The 19,880-nt window shown below is 36.8% G+C and overlaps 1 protein-coding gene across 1 annotated transcript; it reads left to right on the forward strand.

The window, feature by feature from the left end:
• Positions 1-13,448: 13,448 nt before the first annotated feature.
• LOC149147413 (histone H2B.4-like) lies at positions 13,449-14,337 on the forward strand. Its single transcript, XM_089439408.1, has one exon. It carries the CDS (start codon positions 13,542-13,544, stop codon positions 13,968-13,970), a length of 429 nt encoding a protein of 142 aa, XP_089295534.1. The 5' UTR covers positions 13,449-13,541; the 3' UTR covers positions 13,971-14,337.
• The last annotated feature ends 5,543 nt before the right edge of the window (positions 14,338-19,880 follow it).

Genomic DNA, 19,880 nt, shown 5'->3' on the forward strand with positions numbered 1-19,880 from the left:
ACCCAATTTGGTGAGATCCTTTGTAGAGTGCAACATCCTTTTGATGGTGTTGGAGGGGAAAAATTAGCGGCATTTTTTCCCCTTCTTCTCTAAATTCTTTCTACTTGGTTTGTAGTCCCTTTCATATAAGATAAATAGTCCTTTAATATTTCCATGGACACTATTTCTTGTTTCTTTTCAGTATGAGATCTTTTAGATTTTTCAGCTATCTTGTTGAATTGCCTCTCATCATATTCATTTTCTTTATAAAAAAAATTGATGGGTGTTCAATTTCTTACTTCAAATGTTCCCTCATCATAGATCCTTAAAGTACAAGTTAATAATGTGTTAAAAACACCAAATTTATGAGGGGGGTAATGGTGAGAGTTTGCATGCAAATATATATTTGTATGTGTCGTATTTCGATACACCCGGTGAGAGATTCAACCATAATCCTTTTTAGCAATCAAGACATTAAGTAAAGGTATGCTTCCATCCCTTTCCATCTCCATGGTGACTTTGATGCTATCATTTTGGTTATTGAGGTGGGTTAATAATTTCTTAAGAATTTATTCTTCATGTTTACTTACCACCACAGTGCCATCTACATAACATTTCCATCTTTTAGGTTTCAAAGGGAATGAATCCAAGGCATGTCTCTCATTTTTTTCCATGTATATATATGCAACCATAGGTTATAGAGGAGAATGCAATGTCAAAATATTGCCATGAACTATAATTCATTAGAATATATTTATTTTGAGGAGCTCGTCACTATGCCAAATGGGAGATCACTACAAAAGAGGAAGAGATGTGAGCCTATGCGAGTAACCATCCTCCACACTATACTATGAATTTCCCCATCCCTGTGATATTTGACACTTATATACCGTGGTGTACAACCTTAAGAGTAGTTAGAAGTTTGGATGCTATTACATTGCGTTGTAGAGGAGGCTCTCATAATGATCATCTTAACTAGTGTCATGAATTATTAGACCACAATTAAAAGTCAAATAAAGTTTTAATGTTTTTATCTTCCATCCATGTTTTAAAGGGGGGAGTTATGTGTCTTGTTCTAAGGGTTGATTTCACATAATGTTATCTATTCATATTAAAATCCCTTTCCATTGCTAAGAACCCAAGTCATCCTAGCGAATTATTAGAGCTATCATTTTTTAGAAGTTTCCATATATGATAACCTCCTAGTCTTTTAATATGCCTTCAATGCACCTTTTTTTGTTTCCTATAAAAAAACCTTTTTTGACGATATTTTTTCCAACCAAATTAATTTGCTTGAAACAAGTCTCCAAAGGACTCTGACACCCATATCAAGATTCCTAAAGGATGGATCCTTGATCCCCAATCCATTTATTTCTTTTAATAGAACCCTAACAACTTTCCAATTTATTAGGTGGAACTTTTGGCTATTTGATTTCCCCCCTTGCCACAAAAACACCCTAATCTCACGGTATATTTGTTGCATTATACCCGCTAGGGCTAACATCATTCAACATTGAAAGATCATAAGTGTTGATAGGACTCACTTTATTAAAACCAATATGCCCGCAAGATTCAACCATTGTGATCCCCATTCATTGAATTTTGGTTTAATATTCTCAATAATACTTTTCCAAGATTGACTTGTTGGATTGCTAAGGAATATTAGCCCAAATATTTCAAAGAAGACCAATTCTCGTGACATTGAAATTGCAGAATCCGAGAGATAAAATGATCAATTAAGAGCTTATGTTCCATCCAAGCACTTGAATTTTTCCATTGGAGATACCTTGGAGGAACATGATTAAGAATTAGAACTATCACAAGATCTAGAACCAGAAGAGATTACTCCAATGATATCTTATCATGCATTGGTTGGCATTAATATCCCATAAACCCTCAAGGTAGAAGTATATATAAAAAAGAAAAGGGTAACAATGTTGATTGATTATTGTAATACCTATAACTTCATCGACTATAAATTAGAAAAACTTGTCAATTGCATTATATTTCTAACACTAGAGTTTCAATAATGATTGTAGATAAATATACCCTAAATTGTTCAAAGAAGTGTCATACTAATAAGCTCAATGCATGGGAGTATTTATTAGATAGTCTTGTGATTGCAATCAAAATGGGTGGTGTTGAAGTTGTATATGTGTCCAGTGGTTACAATAATTGGGAATAGCGGTCTTTAAATTTTAGGATCTTTTCATTATATTTTCCTTAGAATGCAAGGAAATTGAGCTTAAAGGTATCCACAGATAACCCTCTAAAGTGAAAAGTTCTAACAACACAACAAATTTTCTCAAAAAAGGGACACCATGATATTATTTCACAATTATACTAACTAGATGTTCAAACATCTATATCCTGTGCTCTAGCGGATTTGAAAAAAAATAACAAAAAAAATTACAAGGTATTTGGAGAGATTCCTAAGGGTCTTCCACCTACTCGAGATCATGACCAAGCTATTCATTTGCAACTAGGAAGTGTACCACCTAGAATTTGACCTTATAGGTATCCATGCGCACAAAAGAGTGAGAATTAGCTTTAAGAAATCTTAGAGGCTGACACCATTCAATATAGCCAAAGTGTTTTCTCTTTATTAATGGTGAGGGTTGCAAAACAAGATGTTTCATGGCACATGTGTCCAAATGATAGAGAATTCAACAAAATGACCATCACGGATAAGTTTCATATTCTTATCATTGATGAATTATTATATTATCTACAAGGAGTATTTTTCTTCACCAAGTTGGATCTTCATTCATGATATCAACAAATTAGAATGAGGTGAGGATACATTCCCAAAATGGCCTTTAGAACACATGAAGGTCATTATGTGTTTTCAATTATGCCAATTGGACTTACCAATGCACATTCAACATTTCAAAGCTTGATAATTCTATTTTCAAGCCCTTATTTAGAAAATATGTGATATTATTTTTTATGATGTACTAATATATAAAAAGTCTCGGGATGAGCATGTACATGTTAAGGTGGTCTTAAAACTATTTGAAGAGCAACAAGTATATGCAAATGCTTCCAAGTGCGCCTTGGGGTTTAAGAAGTGGAATATTTGGGTCATAGTATATCTCATGAAGTTATCAAAGTGATCTCTAACAAACTTAAAGATACGATGGAATGACCAATTCCAAAAAGGTTATGATGATTGATAGGTTATTACCACAAGTTTGTCAAGAATTATTGTGAAATGATAGCACCTCTAACAACATTGTTAAAGAAGGAAGCATTTTTGTGGACTCGAGAACCAACCAAAGATTTTGGAAAACTTAAGGAGGTTATTTGTATGACTCTTATCTCGGCCACACCTACATTCAAAAAAACATTTACCGTAGAGTGTGATGTCTTAGGCCATAACATTAGTGCAATTTTAATGAAAGAAGGAGGGTCCCTTACCTTTCAAAGCAAACAAATTAAAGAAAAGAACTTACTCAAACACATTGATAAAAAATAAATGTTAGACATACTACATGTAGTTAAGAAATGGTTCCCTTGCTTAATAGGAAGACAATTCAAAGTAAAAGGAGATCACAATAGTTTGAAGTACTTATTTGGACATTGACTATCTTCAAAAGAGCAACAAAAATTAGTTACACAGATGCTAGGTTATGACATTGAAATTATCTACAAAAAAGGAAAACATAATACAGTGACAAATGCACTTTTAGGGAATGAAGAAGAAACAAAGGGTTTATTATGTGTTATCTCCATAATTTGATTGGGTGGAAGAAGCAAGGATATAAAGAAATCAATATCAAAAGGTATGCAATATCATACCTTTCTGGGCTAATAAACCTGTGAGGGTTTGCTCGCAGATAAACCACCTAAGCAGTGGCTAGCCTAGGCGTTGATAAACCACTAGGAAACTTGATGGGTTGGGGTTGAGAAAGTAATGGATAGGTTGAGGCACCTTAGTACTTGTGGGACTAATAAAAATTAAGTGTAGCATTGGGGATGATAGCACTGGTGCTACTATCTTCTGAAAACTACTGGGATGGGTGAGCTCTTGTCCCTACCATAGCTAATCCAGCTAATAAACCACACATTGCACATACACATCCTTCTCCAGAACTGAATTGAGATTCTCTATGCTTTGCTTGAACCCTTGTGGTTGTCTTGTTGTTGGTTGAAAGCCATTGTGGTGTTATAGCTAGAAGTTGTTGGACAAATCACTTGAGAAGTGGTCTTTTCCCCTTATAATTGGTTGATTGGTTGAGAACTCCTAAGCAATTTACCTCCTGAAACTTTGAATATGGCTTGAGGCTGGTTGAATGCAAGAAAGAATAACAGTACAATCAGTCGTTGGGTGGAAAATCGAAGTACCTTCCTCAGTTCGAGTCATCAAGTTACTAAGATAAGTGGTTGCTTGTATAATAACTTGTATTATTATACTTATTTCTGCAATGTGAATGTTATTCTTGTTTAATACATACACACACACACATGGTAAAAAATGCATGATTCCCATGTATTTCAATGAATGGTATGAATGCTTATTCTCATGACATAGGGGCGTGAGGATCCATGATCATTTGTTATGCTCTTAGTAGTCCCATGATTTGTTTATCTTCTAAAAGTTCATATGTGTTGCTATGATGGATGAAATTCCATGGCTTGAACATTTTGACTTAACAATGATCTCTGTAAAGGTTGTGACCGCTTGAGAACAATGATGGGAAATTGGTTTAATGTCCCTGTGAGACTTGTTGGATGTAAGTCTCATGAATAGAAGGAATGGAGGAGCGAACTTCATGTATGAGGGCTAATGGGCTCTGTTGTCAGGTAGCTACTATGACGCAAGAGAGAGACACATCTATTAAGTGTAATGGGGCACTTGATGGGAATCATTACCAACACTTGATGCTAAGATTTTATGTTGCATTGCGGTCTTCATGAAGTGGTATATAGTGTTGAAGGGAATTCAATAGAGAGTTCTCCATTTCCTAATGGATAAAACTGTTGGACACCTAATCCTAAAGGGTTAGCGTGGAAGTTGAATGGACAAAGCAGTCCAAGAGACCTTGGGATCTGAATCCCAAGAGTCACCTATTGTACTATAAATGTACATCTTTTGTTAATAAAAATTACACTCACTGATTTATCTTTCCTATTGTGTTTACTATCCATGTGAGTTTAACATGGTATCGGAGCTATGATGTGTGGCCTGTGTAGTTTTGTGCAACTGGTCTGAACACTGGCCTTTGTCATTCTGACTTGAGCACTGTCCTCAATGCCTCTGTCCTCTGAAGAATTAATTTGGTGAATGATTACTTGTTCCAGAGCGGAAGGCAGAAGAATGCTGTTGAATCGACATACCACCGGTAACATAAATGTTTTTGATGCTCCCTGAAATACGTTTGCTGCTTTGAGTATTTGTATGAATGCAGTTTTTCAAATATAATGGTATTGAATGCTGCCGTTTTTCAAATAAATGCTGCTCCCTCTGCCATATAACGCTGCCTCTGCCATTTTCTGTCCTGCCATTCTGAGTCTGCTCAGTCATTATTCCTCTGTAGTAATCTGCTAAAAAAAGAGGAAGAAAAGAAACGCCATTCTCTTAAGCTTCCACACAGTTCTGCCATTTTCTACTGCTTGTCAGAACTTGAGCGTTTTATTCTTCACTGAGAGAGCAGACACTAAGCCTTATTAGTTAGAGTTGCTGGTCCAACAGAGAAACGCACATTACCCTATCTGTCATGTATTCTGCGATGAAGAAAAACAAAACGCTTCTGCCTATTCTACCTATTTTGCAGAACTGAGAGATCTGCCATTGAATAACTGACACCTTCGCCTGTTGCGTTCCGGGATGATTCCTTTTCTTTCATCCGACATGTGAAGCTTTTTTTAGGCTATGAATTACGGGTAGTATTACTCATGTATGGCCGCGGAAGCTCAGGATACTAGGACGACGAGAGAGAACAGATTTGATCCCAAGACATTTCAACGGGGTATTTGGCGCGCCAGGGCCCAGCATAAAATGAAATCCTTGGGCCGCTGCCACACCTGCGACGAAGCATATTTCAATAAATTTCGAGCTGATGACAGCGCACAATTGAGATGTAATATCCATGGCAATTGCAGAAGTTAATTTGGAAATCGAATTACAATGTTAAGGAATGCAGTTGAATGCGTGATAAATTGGTTTTCATTTGAAGTCCAGTTCTTTCATAGGCTCGGCATCCTCTTCCTCTCCTTTTCCGCCATGTTTGTTGTGCAGTAATCTCCTTTAAAACGCTCCCTTGTTGAGCGGGGAATACCCTGAATTGTTTGTGACCTTGCAGCGCACTGTGAGCCGGCTCACTGGAGCTTTAGGCACCTGGACGACTCCATGGGAAACGGCGACCAAAGGGTTGTTGAACAGCGGAGAAGATAGACGGGCAGAGCGTGAGGATATCGTGTGTGGTGATTGTGATGAAAGCCTCCTTGCAGAGGAGGCGGAGAATGCTATAATCGGGCGCAGGCGAATTGCACGAGAGAGGACGAGAGGCATGGCGGCCGATGCGTTGGACGTAGAGTAGAACGACCCGCAGGCAGGCTTGGTTGCAAGGGACGATTCGTAGCTGCTGAGTTCGAGTTTCAAAAGCTGAATTTGTAGCTGTTATTAATGGACGAGTTCAATATAATGTCGAGGCAGAATAACCATAACTTGGGGTAGACTGAAGAGCGATAACGATGCATGCGTAGAACATGCTCAGATATTCGGCGATCAACATCGGGGTCCATTTGATCAAGAACAATAAATAGCAGATCAAAACGAGAGAGTAAAGAATCTGGAAGACCAATATTCCTGGTTGGAGTAAGTGAGCGGTCGTATGTGCCATATATAGGATTTGCAGCAGCAACCACACTACAACGTGCATTAAGTGATGCGTGAATGCCAGCTTTAGCAATTGTTACGTGAAGGGATTTCTTTTTAATAACTCTATATAATGATTGATGTCTTACAGTCAAATGCTGTTATCCTTTCCCATAGGTTAATACCAAGGTCGGTACCAACATTACAAGTTTATAGCTAGTAGTCATCATATCATGCATTGCCTTACGGCCAGCACTCATGATGAACAGCAGAAAACTATGGACTATGTCATTCCTGTCGTGACTCGTGAAGATGAATCCTGGTGGTGAATTGAATGCTTAGATACCTCCATGGTAGCAGGCAGCTCCTCGGAACAGCTGAGAGCATCGTTACTAAAATAGCCTGGTGTGATCTTTTGCACTTCCTCCACAGTATATATCAAAATTTTGCAGGCAATTTTACAGAATTCGGGCCAAGGGTCATCTCCAACAAGCATCAGATCACCCTCATTGTCTGGGATTTCTTTTTGTAACAATGCTTATTCTTCTGGTTTCATTCGACTCTTTTGTTTGACACCCACATGCAGATAGGATTCTCAAGTTTGTTTCGAATCTGTTTTCTGGATGCCCGTCTGCTCATTTGGCTATAAGGTTATATAAGGCCTGCAAACATCAAGTGTGATGCAAACAACTTGTTGGCTCACTTAGATGAGATGAGGGATGTTAGCTGGATTGATGAAGCTGGTTACATTGTTTCATTAAATTTTGGTCATATATGAATGATATTTATTTGGTTGATGAGCATCTGAATGATTTGAGTCATTGGGTTTAAGAAGTTATGAATTTTCCTATTGATGAGTAGATATTGGAATAATTCCATATATGATGGCTTTTAATGAAAGTAAGAAATCAATGGTGAATGATTTTGAATCACATGAAAGATAAGCTTCCGCATGCAATGGTACAGTTGTGAAATTGCCAGCTATTGAGTTTTTTGATTTGTTGCTGACGCTGATTTGAAAGTGAAGGATCCAAACAAGTTTGCAGTTGCTGCTGCCCCAGTTGTTGTATTTAAAACTCATTATAGTGCATTGATTTCTTGATTCCACTGCTGCATAAAGTTTTTGGTGAGCTGATTGTAATCCTTTATATTGCACACTGATCATTTGCTGACATTTATAAAGAATATTGCTGTGTACTGTGAGTGGGTACTACTTTTCTGCATTAAGTAGTAGTTTTGATCAGTTTTTAACGCATAAATGGCCAGAATCAGTGAAGTATTAGAGTTCATGAAAACTCTTATACAATCCACTGTTGATGACACATTACAAATCAGCAAAAGATCTCTCTCAGAAATTCAGACATGCTTATATAGTGCACAGGAAAAGATTGATTTTTTACAGATTGAATCACAGCTACAGCAAGAAGAGCTACATCAAAATAGACACCATTCTGAACCTGTTTTTGTTCAGAACATTGATACAACCACCCATCAGCAGCAAGTCATTAATGTTACTGTTCATTCCAATAAAGCAGCAGTCGTACATGCAGATGCAGAAACTCATTCTGCACTTCCCAAGCCCATCATCAGACCTTGGGAACAGCTTGTCCACAACAAGCACAGAACTGGTCTTGGATATGACAAGGACTTGTCCTTTCATATTCCAGACTACTCAAAGCCCATTCGGTTTCAGAGTGCTGGATTCATGTATGACAGTTCACCTGCTCCTCATGACAGTTCAACTTCAGCTGTTCCAGATTCTACCCCTCTTCCACAGCAACAACAACAGATCGTGAAATGCCAACACTGTGACCGAGTTGGCCATCTGAAAGATCACTGTTTTGATCTTCATCCATGTGAGCACTGTCATAAAACCAGCCATTCTTCACACAGATGCTTCAAAAACAAACGTCCTGCAAGAACAAAGATTCATCTTGGATGGATCGCTTCTTGGCAATGGGCATCAACAGCCAAGAAGATATTCCAAACACATGTCAGAACTTGTTCCAGAGTACTGAACAGTCTTGCAGTTGAGTTTTCTCCATCTTCTCACCTTGTATCTGACAGGGGGGGAAATGATGGTCATCTACAAGCTTCAAAGTCACATCAAGCGAGCCTGAGCCACAACCTGCCACACCAGTTTCAGAGTTGCAGCCAGAGACAAAGATGCCCGTGATCACAGATTGAGAACACTTCCTCTAGCAGAAGGCACCAGCTTCTTGCCAGTTTTGGAAGAGTTCCAGGAATTGCATTAAGCATTCCAGAGTTGTTGGTTATCCTTAAACCATCACAGGTTGAGACTTCCCTTTTCAGGTTGAAGTTTTACCTTTTATGCGGGGTGAGACCTCCCTTTTATGGTTGAAGGTTTCCCTCTTTAAAACAATAGGATCACTTCCTCTAGCAGAAAACTTCAGTTTCTTGCCAGTTTTGGAAGAGTTCCGGAACTGCACTAAGCGTTCTAGTGTTGGTGGTCATCCTTAAACCACCGCCCTTCTTTTTACCAACATTTCATAGAGCACATTCAGCCTAGTGCTGCCATGCATTTTTTGCACATTTTGTATTACAGCTCTCTTCTTGGACTCATACATAACCCTTCGGATTAAGGGGGGGAATGTTGGACACCTAATCCTAAAGGGTTAGCGTGGAAGTTGAATGGACAAAGCAGTCCAAGAGACCTTGGGATCTGAATCCCAAGAGTCACCTATTGTACTATAAATGTACATCTTTTGTTAATAAAAATTACACTCACTGATTTATCTTTCCTATTGTGTTTACTATCCATGTGAGTTTAACAAAAACTTCTGTCACGCCTCAGGAGCTGAGTGGGTGTGCATCCCACAATGGTCCCAGTACACGGGAGTTGCGAGATGAAAAGTCCTTCAGTTAAAAGACGGGGAAGTTTCTTTTTGCAATCACGGGTCCCAGGGAAGGCCTTGTGTTGTAGTGTTGGCCTGGGACGCAATGATGTTTAAGTGTTGTATGACGGATCCACAGTGGAAATTGCTGAAAATATTTTAATGACGAAGTGTTGACTTGCACAAGGGTCTGGGCTCAAGTGGGGTCCAGGATGAAGTCGACATGGCAAGATGAAATGGACAAGATAAGGACATGGCACGTTAACCACATGAAAATGTGGTAGGCAGTAAGACCCCTTTTTGGATAACCATGTGGCCTGTGCTTGGATCACATGTGGCGCATTCAAAGGAGACCACATAGCAACATGATGTTAATGTGATGTCATTGCGGATCAGGGACCACAAGAGATTTTAACAATAAGCATTGCAGAGTTAATGGAGGTTAGGGAATGGGAAAACTCGCTTGATAATTGACATGAGAAATGTTTGTTGCTCTGCAAGGTCTTTTGCTATGGTATTAGTTTGAGAATGGTGGAGGTCGCAGTTAACGGGGTTGGGGGATGGGAATTTCTCCCAGCAACAGTCGTAAAAAGTGTTTATCACACTAACGGTGGCTGGGATCCATAAGCCTTTAATAGCCAGGAAAGGCGCAAAGGTATGTGGAAAAGTGACGTGGAAGGGGGCATGGCAGGGACTGCTAGTGAGGTGGAAACACCGCATAAGCTAGCCAAGGGGAATTCCATGTGGCATTGCATCTAGAAGTGGTAAGGGCTAGTTGATCAAATTTTAAACGGCCACAACTTTTGATCTGGGTGTCGAATTTCGATAAAGCTTATATCCCTAGAAGGTTCTAGATGAGGTGAATGGGATGGCGTAGCCCAAATTTAATTCCATTAACCTTGGAAGAAGAGGCAATTTGTACCCCATCTCCATAATGAGACCATGGAGGTCGGGTTAGGGCAAAGTAACATCTCTCATTCAACTTGGAGAGTCCGAGAGGGTGGGAGGGAGCGTTACATTTTTGAATTATCATCTCAACCTCTTTGCTTGGAATTTTGTTTGCCTTTTCCATTCATGAAAAGTGTTTATGGTTTATCACTAAGCTTTCCTTTGTCAATAAGTTCCTGTTGTGCCCTAATCAATGCACTGCAAAAGGAGTCAAACGTATAATTCTTACCATATTACTTCATTGAAGCCTAATTTGCATGACATGTGGAACAAAAAGCATCATAAGATGTTTGCAAATTCATCAGAATTAACTTTATCAATCTTCTTCTCTTCCTTGGGAAGTCTCTTGTATTCACTCAAATCTAGTTTCATCTCCTTAACACAAGCCAAAAAAACCCTCAACCTTGTGGAAAGAGAGGTCCTAGAGAGATCAACTCCTCCTCAAGTTGCATAACCTAACTTTCATCAAATATATTGAGCAACTTCATTAGGTTCTTTCAAAATTCATTTTGGAAGCTAATCTCTTTATTATGAAATCAAATTTCCATTGGCATGTATGTTTTCATGACATTTAAAATGTCAACCTTCTTTCCATTGAGCAAGAACTTCTCATGACCATATACAAGATTAATAACCATAGTTTTTTGTAAATTGTCACACACCTTTACTCTTTAGTGAAGTCTCCATATCATATTACCATAGAATCCATATTGCTTCTACAATCTTTGATCCAAAAGCTCACAGGTTCAAACATGTAGATTCCTTAAAAAATCTAACATCTTATAAGTGCATAACCATACATATGTTATTTTGATGTGATAACCTCCAAAAACGCCTTACAAAAATATAATTAAGCTTGACCATTCAAAACCAAAGCTATGAAACCAGGTTAGAATTCACAACTACATCCCATAAATAAACAAATAGATTCAAACTATCAGTTGGTAGTGTTAAAGACACAATTATAACACTTAAACATAGAACATTCAATGCATATTCATCACATTTCACCATATTCACTCACTACATAAGCTCACTTGTTTATACTTAATTTTTTACACAATTTCCCATAAACCAAGGTTGACATACTCAAACAAGATCACTCAAGATAGTCTTAATCAATCAGTTAGCCAATCAATCTATGCCTGGTTAGTCCCACTCAACCTAATTGGGACAACTTAGTTAATAAGCTAATTGTTACATTTAAATTAGATTTACTTGAAACTAGTTTTATTTATTCTTCAATTATCATTATTCAACATTATTTCATCCCTAAACCCTTTCATCAAATCAATATGTATACAATTATGAGTAGAAGAAAAAGTTATCATTTTATTTCTCTTTCACCCCCAACATTATAAATGCATCTAAGGCATTTCCAATGATTAAAGGAGCCTCACAAGTCTATTGTTTAAGAAAAATATATGAACATTCTTATATCAAAACCCTGATGACATTAATAAAAGTGGATTAAAACCATGAACCTTAGACTATATAAACTAGTTAAATTTCTCCATAAACCAAGGTCCATTGCTAATGCATATGCATCATTGACCTTACAACGGTGAAACTTAGACTTCATAAACAAGTTAACTTTCTCCATTAACTAAGGTCCATTTCTAATGCATGTGCATCATTGGCATTATAGAAGAAGTCTATAATAAAGAAACCCTTTATGCATTATCAAAACTATTTTCTAGGAAATAATTCTAAGAATATGAGATCCATGTGCTTAGAATTTTTAGTAATGCCCATAGAGTTCCCTATGTTTTAGAAAATGTTGTTGTTGTTGTTATTGTTTTTTCCACAGGTGGGAAAATTTATCATAACTCAGTTGTCAAATCAGTAATGAGGACAATTATCTTTAATTGTTAACCATGGATGCGGTTGATTCATCACCGTTATTCAAGGAAAACCATGCTATTTGGAATAACCCGCTGGTGGTCCATAAGGGGGCAGGGTTTCACTCTTGCTAGATGCCTCTGGGTCTTGAGCCCTTTAAGTATCAGGGAAATGAGCTCTTAGCCAAGCAGAAGCAATTTTAAGGCATACTCCAAACCCAGCTCTTTTTCTTCTTTATCCATACATGAAAATCAAAACTTCAAATAATTAAACCACATAAAACGATGAGATAAATATTATAATAAAAAATAATCTAATCTTTTAGCATTTTTGTTTTTTTAACTATTAAAATTCAATAGATGTTATAGTGAGAAGTATAATAGATGTTATAGTGAGAAGTAGTTTAATCTCTTAGCAATTTTCCTCTTAAAAACTAAAATCGAGAAATACAAAAACTCAAAATTTATGCTCATTCAAAATTCTACTAAATTTCAATTATTTAATTCTATTTAAAATGCTTTAGAACCCATAATTTTTTATATTCCAATATACAGAAAATTTAAATCATAATAAAACTGTAATCAAAATTTAAATCATAATAATTTTTGTTTATAATTAGGCAAAAATGTTTTTAATTATAAAAAATTAACATTTTATTATAAAATATGTTTTATCAAAAGAAAATTTTACACATACAAATTTAACTTACTCCCAACCTTAGTAACATTAAAAGTAAATGGAGTGTTAGTAAAGGACGATCTAAAACCTAAAATACTCTCCTTACTTTTTCTTAGGGTTTCTTTATAATTCCACACAGACCTAACATGATGGAAGAAAGGTTGAAGTCGGTGCGAATACAAATTCCGAGGTAAAGGCAAATCACAGCCTTCGGATCAAAGTTAATATGTACGGCCAAGATTGGACCGACCTCAGCGATCCGTGGCGGAAGAAACCAACCAATAGGAGAGCAATTAATTCAATCTATGAATATAAATTGCACTTCTCCTTCCGAACAATTCATAGTTATTCCAGATTTTTGCAGAAAGAGCTTGTTTGCCGTGAGAAGTTCGACGATCTTACAGCGATTTACCGTATCAATGGCTCCTCCCAAGGGTGAGAAGAAGCCCGCCGAGAAGAAGCCGGTTGCAGAGAAATCTCCTGCGGCCGAGAAGAAGCCCGCGCCAAAGGCCGAGAAGAAGCTGCCGAAGGAAAGCGGAGACAAGAAGGGAAAGAAGAGGCATAAGAAGAACATTGAGACCTACAAGATCTATATCTTCAAGGTTCTGAAGCAGGTTCATCCTGATATCGGTATTTCCAGCAAGGCCATGGGAATCATGAACTCCTTCATTAATGATATCTTTGAGAAATTGGCGAGCGAGGCATCGAAGCTCGCCCGCTACAACAAGAAGCCGACCATTACCTCCCGGGAGATTCAGACCGCCGTAAGGCTTGCTCTTCCAGGGGAGCTCGCCAAGCATGCCGTTTCAGAGGGCACAAAGGCCGTTACGAAGTTCACCAGTGCTTAGTCATTGAAATCTGTTGGTCGGTACACAGATCATTTTGCTGAAGTATTTAATTTAGTTTTGGGGCAGGGCAGTTTCTAGGGTTTAAAATGTTGAAGTTAACACTGTTTTATTGTTTTCTTTTGGGTTTTAATCGATAGAGATGGGGTGTACAGCTGTAATTCGGTCATTTTTTTTTTTTATTAAGACATTTTGGCGTAGGGTTTCTGATATGTGTAATATTTGGCACAAATTCCCAAGGCCTGATAGTATTCAGACCTGCCTTCATGGGGGTTTAAATATTTGCCTGTATTTTAGATTTGATAGATCTGAAATTTCTATCGGTCTCCAGAATTCATATTTAATGGCATATTATAAATTTCGTGATCAAGTTCAGTGGTTGAGTTATTATGTTTGATATTGTTGTTATTATTAGTTGTAGGTTTCGTGAAATTTTTATAAATAATATATCCGCTTAAATTTCGCTCAGGACATTTTCTTTTCAGTGATTCCATGTTAGCTCTGAATATTATTTTAAATATTAAAAAATTAACTTTTTAATATTAAATTGTTATTAGTTCCCTTTCACTCGATTATATAAGAACAACTTCAAAATAAGAACTCATTTTACAGTATCATGATGATATCGTAAAGAAAATTTACTTTATCTTGCTTTCTAAAGATGGTAACTTTTCAATGAGCAATAAAAACCCATTTTACAGTATCATGATGATATCGTAAAAAGAATTTTCTTTATCTTGCTTTCTAAGGTTGGTAACTTTTCAACGAGCTAAGTTTCAACAACAAATACAATGCCTTTACATTCAAGGCGCCATTTTACAGTCCATGATTTTATGAAATGAATTTCACAACAGTTTACAATTATGGCTTTGTATTAAGGAATTTACGTTTTTTTCAAGTAACTTTTGAGCTTCATATTTGAAAATTAATTTGTAATTCTATTTTTCATAGAAGCATTTTCTAAATAATGTATAATTTTGTTTTTCATAGGAGTTACAATTAATGGCTTTGTTTGCCAGATGAATTCACATTTACTTGATTTGGTAGCTTCTCAATGAAGTCGCGCTTCAAAAACAAATTTATGTTTTCGATAGAGAGGATTTCAACTTTATTTATACTTCTATTTGTGATTTTGCTGAAAGGGCTTTAGCTTTCTAGTGGACTTTTTATTATTATCAAGAGCCACCTTCTCACGGCCACCTTAATAAATTTAATTGTTTATAGCGTTATTAGAATTTGAATTCATAATTATAGTAGATTTTAATTGATTGTATTGATATTAGAATTTGAGTGCATAACACATCAATTAGTGTGTGATACCAAGACCTCATTAAAGATGATTATGTGGTCTTATAAGATTTACTCGGATTTATTTATGTGGTCTGATAAGATTAACTTTAGATTTAGATTAACATTGTAACGTTTTTCTCTCTCTCAATTGACCATTATACTTTTTGCTGACATTGAGAGGTGAATAGTTGATATGTTTGAATATTCCTAATATAGTTGCTTTTTCATGAATAATTTAGTTAAATTAGGTATGTCATAAATCTCGATTGTCAATTGAATTTTGATTATCAATATGACAATTTGCTGACATGAAGAGGTGGACAGTCGATATGCATGAACATTCCTCTCTCTCTCTCGATATATATTATATATTAGTTGCTATGTTATAAATCTCGAATGTCTTTGAAAACTTTTAAGTCTGATAATTTATATTAGTTGCTATGTTATAAATCTCGAATGTCTTTGAAACTTGAAGTTTGATATTTGAGATTTTTGAAATGTTCAAAAATTATACAACACCACCAACACCACCTCGCATGAAATAAAGTATCCTCTCTTTTTTTGTTTACAATAGAGTTATTAGGCCATCCACATGCCACCTCACATTTAATTTAGTTATTAGGCCATCCACATGCTACCTCACCTTTAATTTCAATGCATCACTTAATAGCCTCTTTTAATAGTGATATGATTTGTTTCAGGCCACCATGTGGTGTTTCTGCTGTGTATTTTTAAGTTGATCCAATGGTTAATTGCACTAATCTATTAATCACTGCACCGTTTCGGGAAATATGTAATGTCCCATTCAATAGCTGATTTTTTGATATTTTGCAGTTCACACGACTCTCCTTAGACTAGTCAATGTGTGCACTGATTGCTTGGTCGATTTGAAGCCTGCATGTGCCTTGTTGATATGATTATTGAGTGGTGATTTTCTGATATTTTGCAGTGGACACGGCTTTCCTTAGAACTAGCAAATGTGTGCACTGATTGCTTGGTCGATTTGAAGGAAGTCTGCATGTGCCTTGTCAATATGATTATTGAGTGGTCTGAGTTCATTTTTTATTTTTATTTTTTTGCTTGCGAGGTCACGCGAATTGCTTTGGGGAGATTGTGCGAACGGATCATTAGTTTTTCAAGGCAACTATATTTGGGAAAGAGCTAACCAGCCATATATTCGGTATTTAATACCTTCAAAGCAGCACGCGACTTAACGAGATAACACGGGAGTGGGCAAATTCGACATTAAATAATATTTACCTGCTCCCGTATTATCGGATTAAGTGGCGTGCTGCTCTGAGAGCATTAAATACCCAATATATGGCTGGTTAGCTCCACTATATTTGTAATGATACTGTTTTTTTGTAATGATACTGTTTTTGAATCTTGGGTTTGATCCGATAGTGGATCTTTGGAATGATACTGTTTTTGAATCTTGGGTTTGATCCAATAGTGGCACCTATGGATGGTTTTAGTGAAAATTTGTGGGTGCCTATGGATGGTTTTAGTGAAAATTTGTGGGTGCACAACCCAGCTGCAATGTGTCCGCTATCATTTTTGCCAAAACACGGCTAATGTGTTTTTCACTACTGCTGCTGAGATGAGATTTTCACAATTTATAGATATAATGAAAACAAGAAAACCCAATAAATAAATGCAGAGATGGGCCAAATCAGAGGATAACCTCTGTAACCTCAAAATCTCTGTTTTTACGTAGCTCTGAAAATTGTGTCATTACAACTTATTTTTCATTGTGAAATTTCACTTGAAAGATTTTCAAAAATACATTTAAAAACAACGCAATGTTCAATCAATTAACTCAACAAGAAATCAAGACGGGAATGACCTTTTTGTTTATACCAGCATTACTGTTTCATTTGATTGTACCTTTTTTTGCTCATGTTTCACTACCTGCCCCATTGTTTTTCAAGAGAATTTATTATTAATGAATCATAATGAATCGTCCGAGTATTATTAATGAATCATAATGAATCGTCCGAGTTATTGTTATTATCGTCCGAGTTATTGTTATTATCATTAGAGTTTTCTCGGGCTTTTGTATCATGTGAAAATAATTATTTTGAGTCAAAAAGGGGGCTTTTGTATCATGTCAAAATAATTATTTCGAGTCAAAAAGGAGCCTTCTTGGGCTTTTATTAATAAACCACTTGTCTATGATTAGAGGTGTTAGAGTCTTGATCTACCTCATGCTGAAGGAAAAGCAGCTGTCTATAATCTGACTTTTTGAAAGTCTTTCCGGCGGGTTTTTCCGGTGAAAATCTGGCAGCAATTTATTGGAATCGCAAGTTTGATAGCTAGTTTTTGCACAATCAAAGCGTTCAAGGGGTTTTTCAGGGTGCTGAATCCAAATATGCAGTTAAAAAACCATTTTAACTGCAACAAATCATGATTTAATCTCAATTTCTTCTGCCGGATTCTGTCACTGGAATTTCCAAAAAGTCGCATTATAGACAACTCCGAAGGAAAAGGGTAGAATAAAAAATAAAAAAAAACTTTCATGCCATAATTTTTACTTTCACTTTCATTGTGTACAGTGTGGCCAAATAGAACACAGTGTGGCCAAATAGAATAGGGTGTTCAACTGTTGGTAACTTGCAACAAAATGTAGGAAGTGCAATTTCTTTTTTTTAAAGTTTGGCAATAAGTGCAGGGATTTCACAAGTCACAAGCCTCTTGTGTTTGTTAACAGCTCACATCATTGGCCGGTAATTAGGGAATGTCTTTCTATGTTCAAATAGAATAGGGTGTTCAACTGTTGGTAACTTGCAACAAAATGTAGGAAGTGCAATTTCCTTTTTTTAAAGTTTGGCAATAAGTGCAGGGATTTCACAAGTCACAAGCCTCTTGTGTTTGTTAACAGCTCATATCACTGGCCGGTAATTAGGGAATGTCTTTTTATGTTCGACTTCATAACATCTTTTCACACGGGATTTTATTTTTCTTGTCATCCTCCAAAAAGACATCACCACCATCATACTTTTCATATTTACAAAACCACTCTCTACGGAGTGAAGTGAAATGATGAACTTGAGTTAATCAATTATGCTTTATGATTTACATGTGTATTTGAAGAAGTCAAGTACACATCACCTTCATCTGATGTGGTTTTCCCCCTTGCAAAAGGAGCATCATCAGAGTTATTTTTATCATCATTAGAGCCTTTTTGGGTTTATTGTCATTATTATTAGAGCCTTCTTGGCCTTTTGTATTATCATTAGAGCCTTTTTGGGCTTTTGTATTATGTATCATTAGAGTTTTTTTGGGCTTTTGTATTATATTGCTTTTGTATTATCATTAGAGCTTTCTCGTGCTTTCGTATCATCATTTATCATTAGAGCCTTCTTGTACTTTAGCATCATGCATCATTAGAGCTTTTTTGGGCTTTTGTATCATGTGAAAATAATTAGTAGGGCAATTTGACTTCACACTAAGTTTATATATTGACCAACTTGATTTCATTTGGAGAGCATTATGAAGAAGTTGTTCAATTTGACCTCACAAGAAGTCTATATATTGAGCAATAAGAAGTGACTAGATTTAGATTTCATTTGGGGAGCATTATCAACAGGTTTGATCTTTAAGAAGTTGATTTTATTGGGAAAGCATTATTAATAAGTTTGATCTCTAACCTCTAAGGTTCACGCTATCCAGTCTACTGCAGTAGACGAATCCTTTAAAGGTAAAAATAAAGGCAAAGGCAAGACCAAATCCAGTGCCCCAAAATTGGGCCCTCCTAAGTCATCTCTTAGTGATGCTTCTCAATGGAAGCCTAAGTATCCATGCCTCATCTGTGAGGAGGATCACTATACTAAAGAGCCCTTTTCGTCCCAGCAGAGCCCAAATGGTAGACCAACCTCAATTTTCCGCTTCCTCAGGTTCCCAAGTGTTTATGATGAGTGGTAGACCAACCTCAATTTTCCGCTTCCTCAGGTTCCCAAGTGTTTATGATGAGTACGCCTATAAATGTGGCTACTAGATCGAAAGATTATCAAACACCTACTCCGACAATAGGGGAAGAGAAAGAAGGTGTCCCTTCCTCTTCTATCCCGTCTACCTCTGGTCCTTTCTACATAAAGCGACCTAATATTGATTCCGCTATTCGACCACTCTTTCGGGGTGTGCTGCGAAAGTCCTCGTATAATCCAAACGCTCGAACCGCTCAACATTATAACATTGTTGAGGATTTGGTTCAAGCGCCATCAACTATGTTTGCTCTCGAGGTCCTTCAAAGCTATCATTCTTAGTGGAAAGCATTGCTGTCGGCTATTGGAGGTATTGATCTATCTGACTCTAATATCATTTTTTTTTATATGGAAAACCACATTTCGCGTTTATCTCATCGAATTTCTTTCCTCATTCAGGGCATGATTCAGTAATGAGAAGGAAATTCACAGGACCGTCATTGATAAAGGTGCCTCCACCTGCATCATGTTTGTCTCTTGTTGGAAGGAAATTGGTTCTCCTACCTTGAACCAATCACCTAACACTTTGGAAGCTTTTGATGGGCGTGATTCTCAACCATTCGGTGTCCTTCCTAATCTTGCCATTACCTTGGAAGGCAAGGAAATACATGTCGAAGTAGAAATTGTGGATGCAAATCTT

This window comes from Pinus tabuliformis, chromosome 9 (assembly GCF_031772625.1).
Source record: "Pinus tabuliformis cultivar Carrire ecotype Pingquan chromosome 9, CPIR1, whole genome shotgun sequence".
Classification (NCBI taxonomy): domain Eukaryota; kingdom Viridiplantae; phylum Streptophyta; class Pinopsida; order Pinales; family Pinaceae; genus Pinus; species Pinus tabuliformis.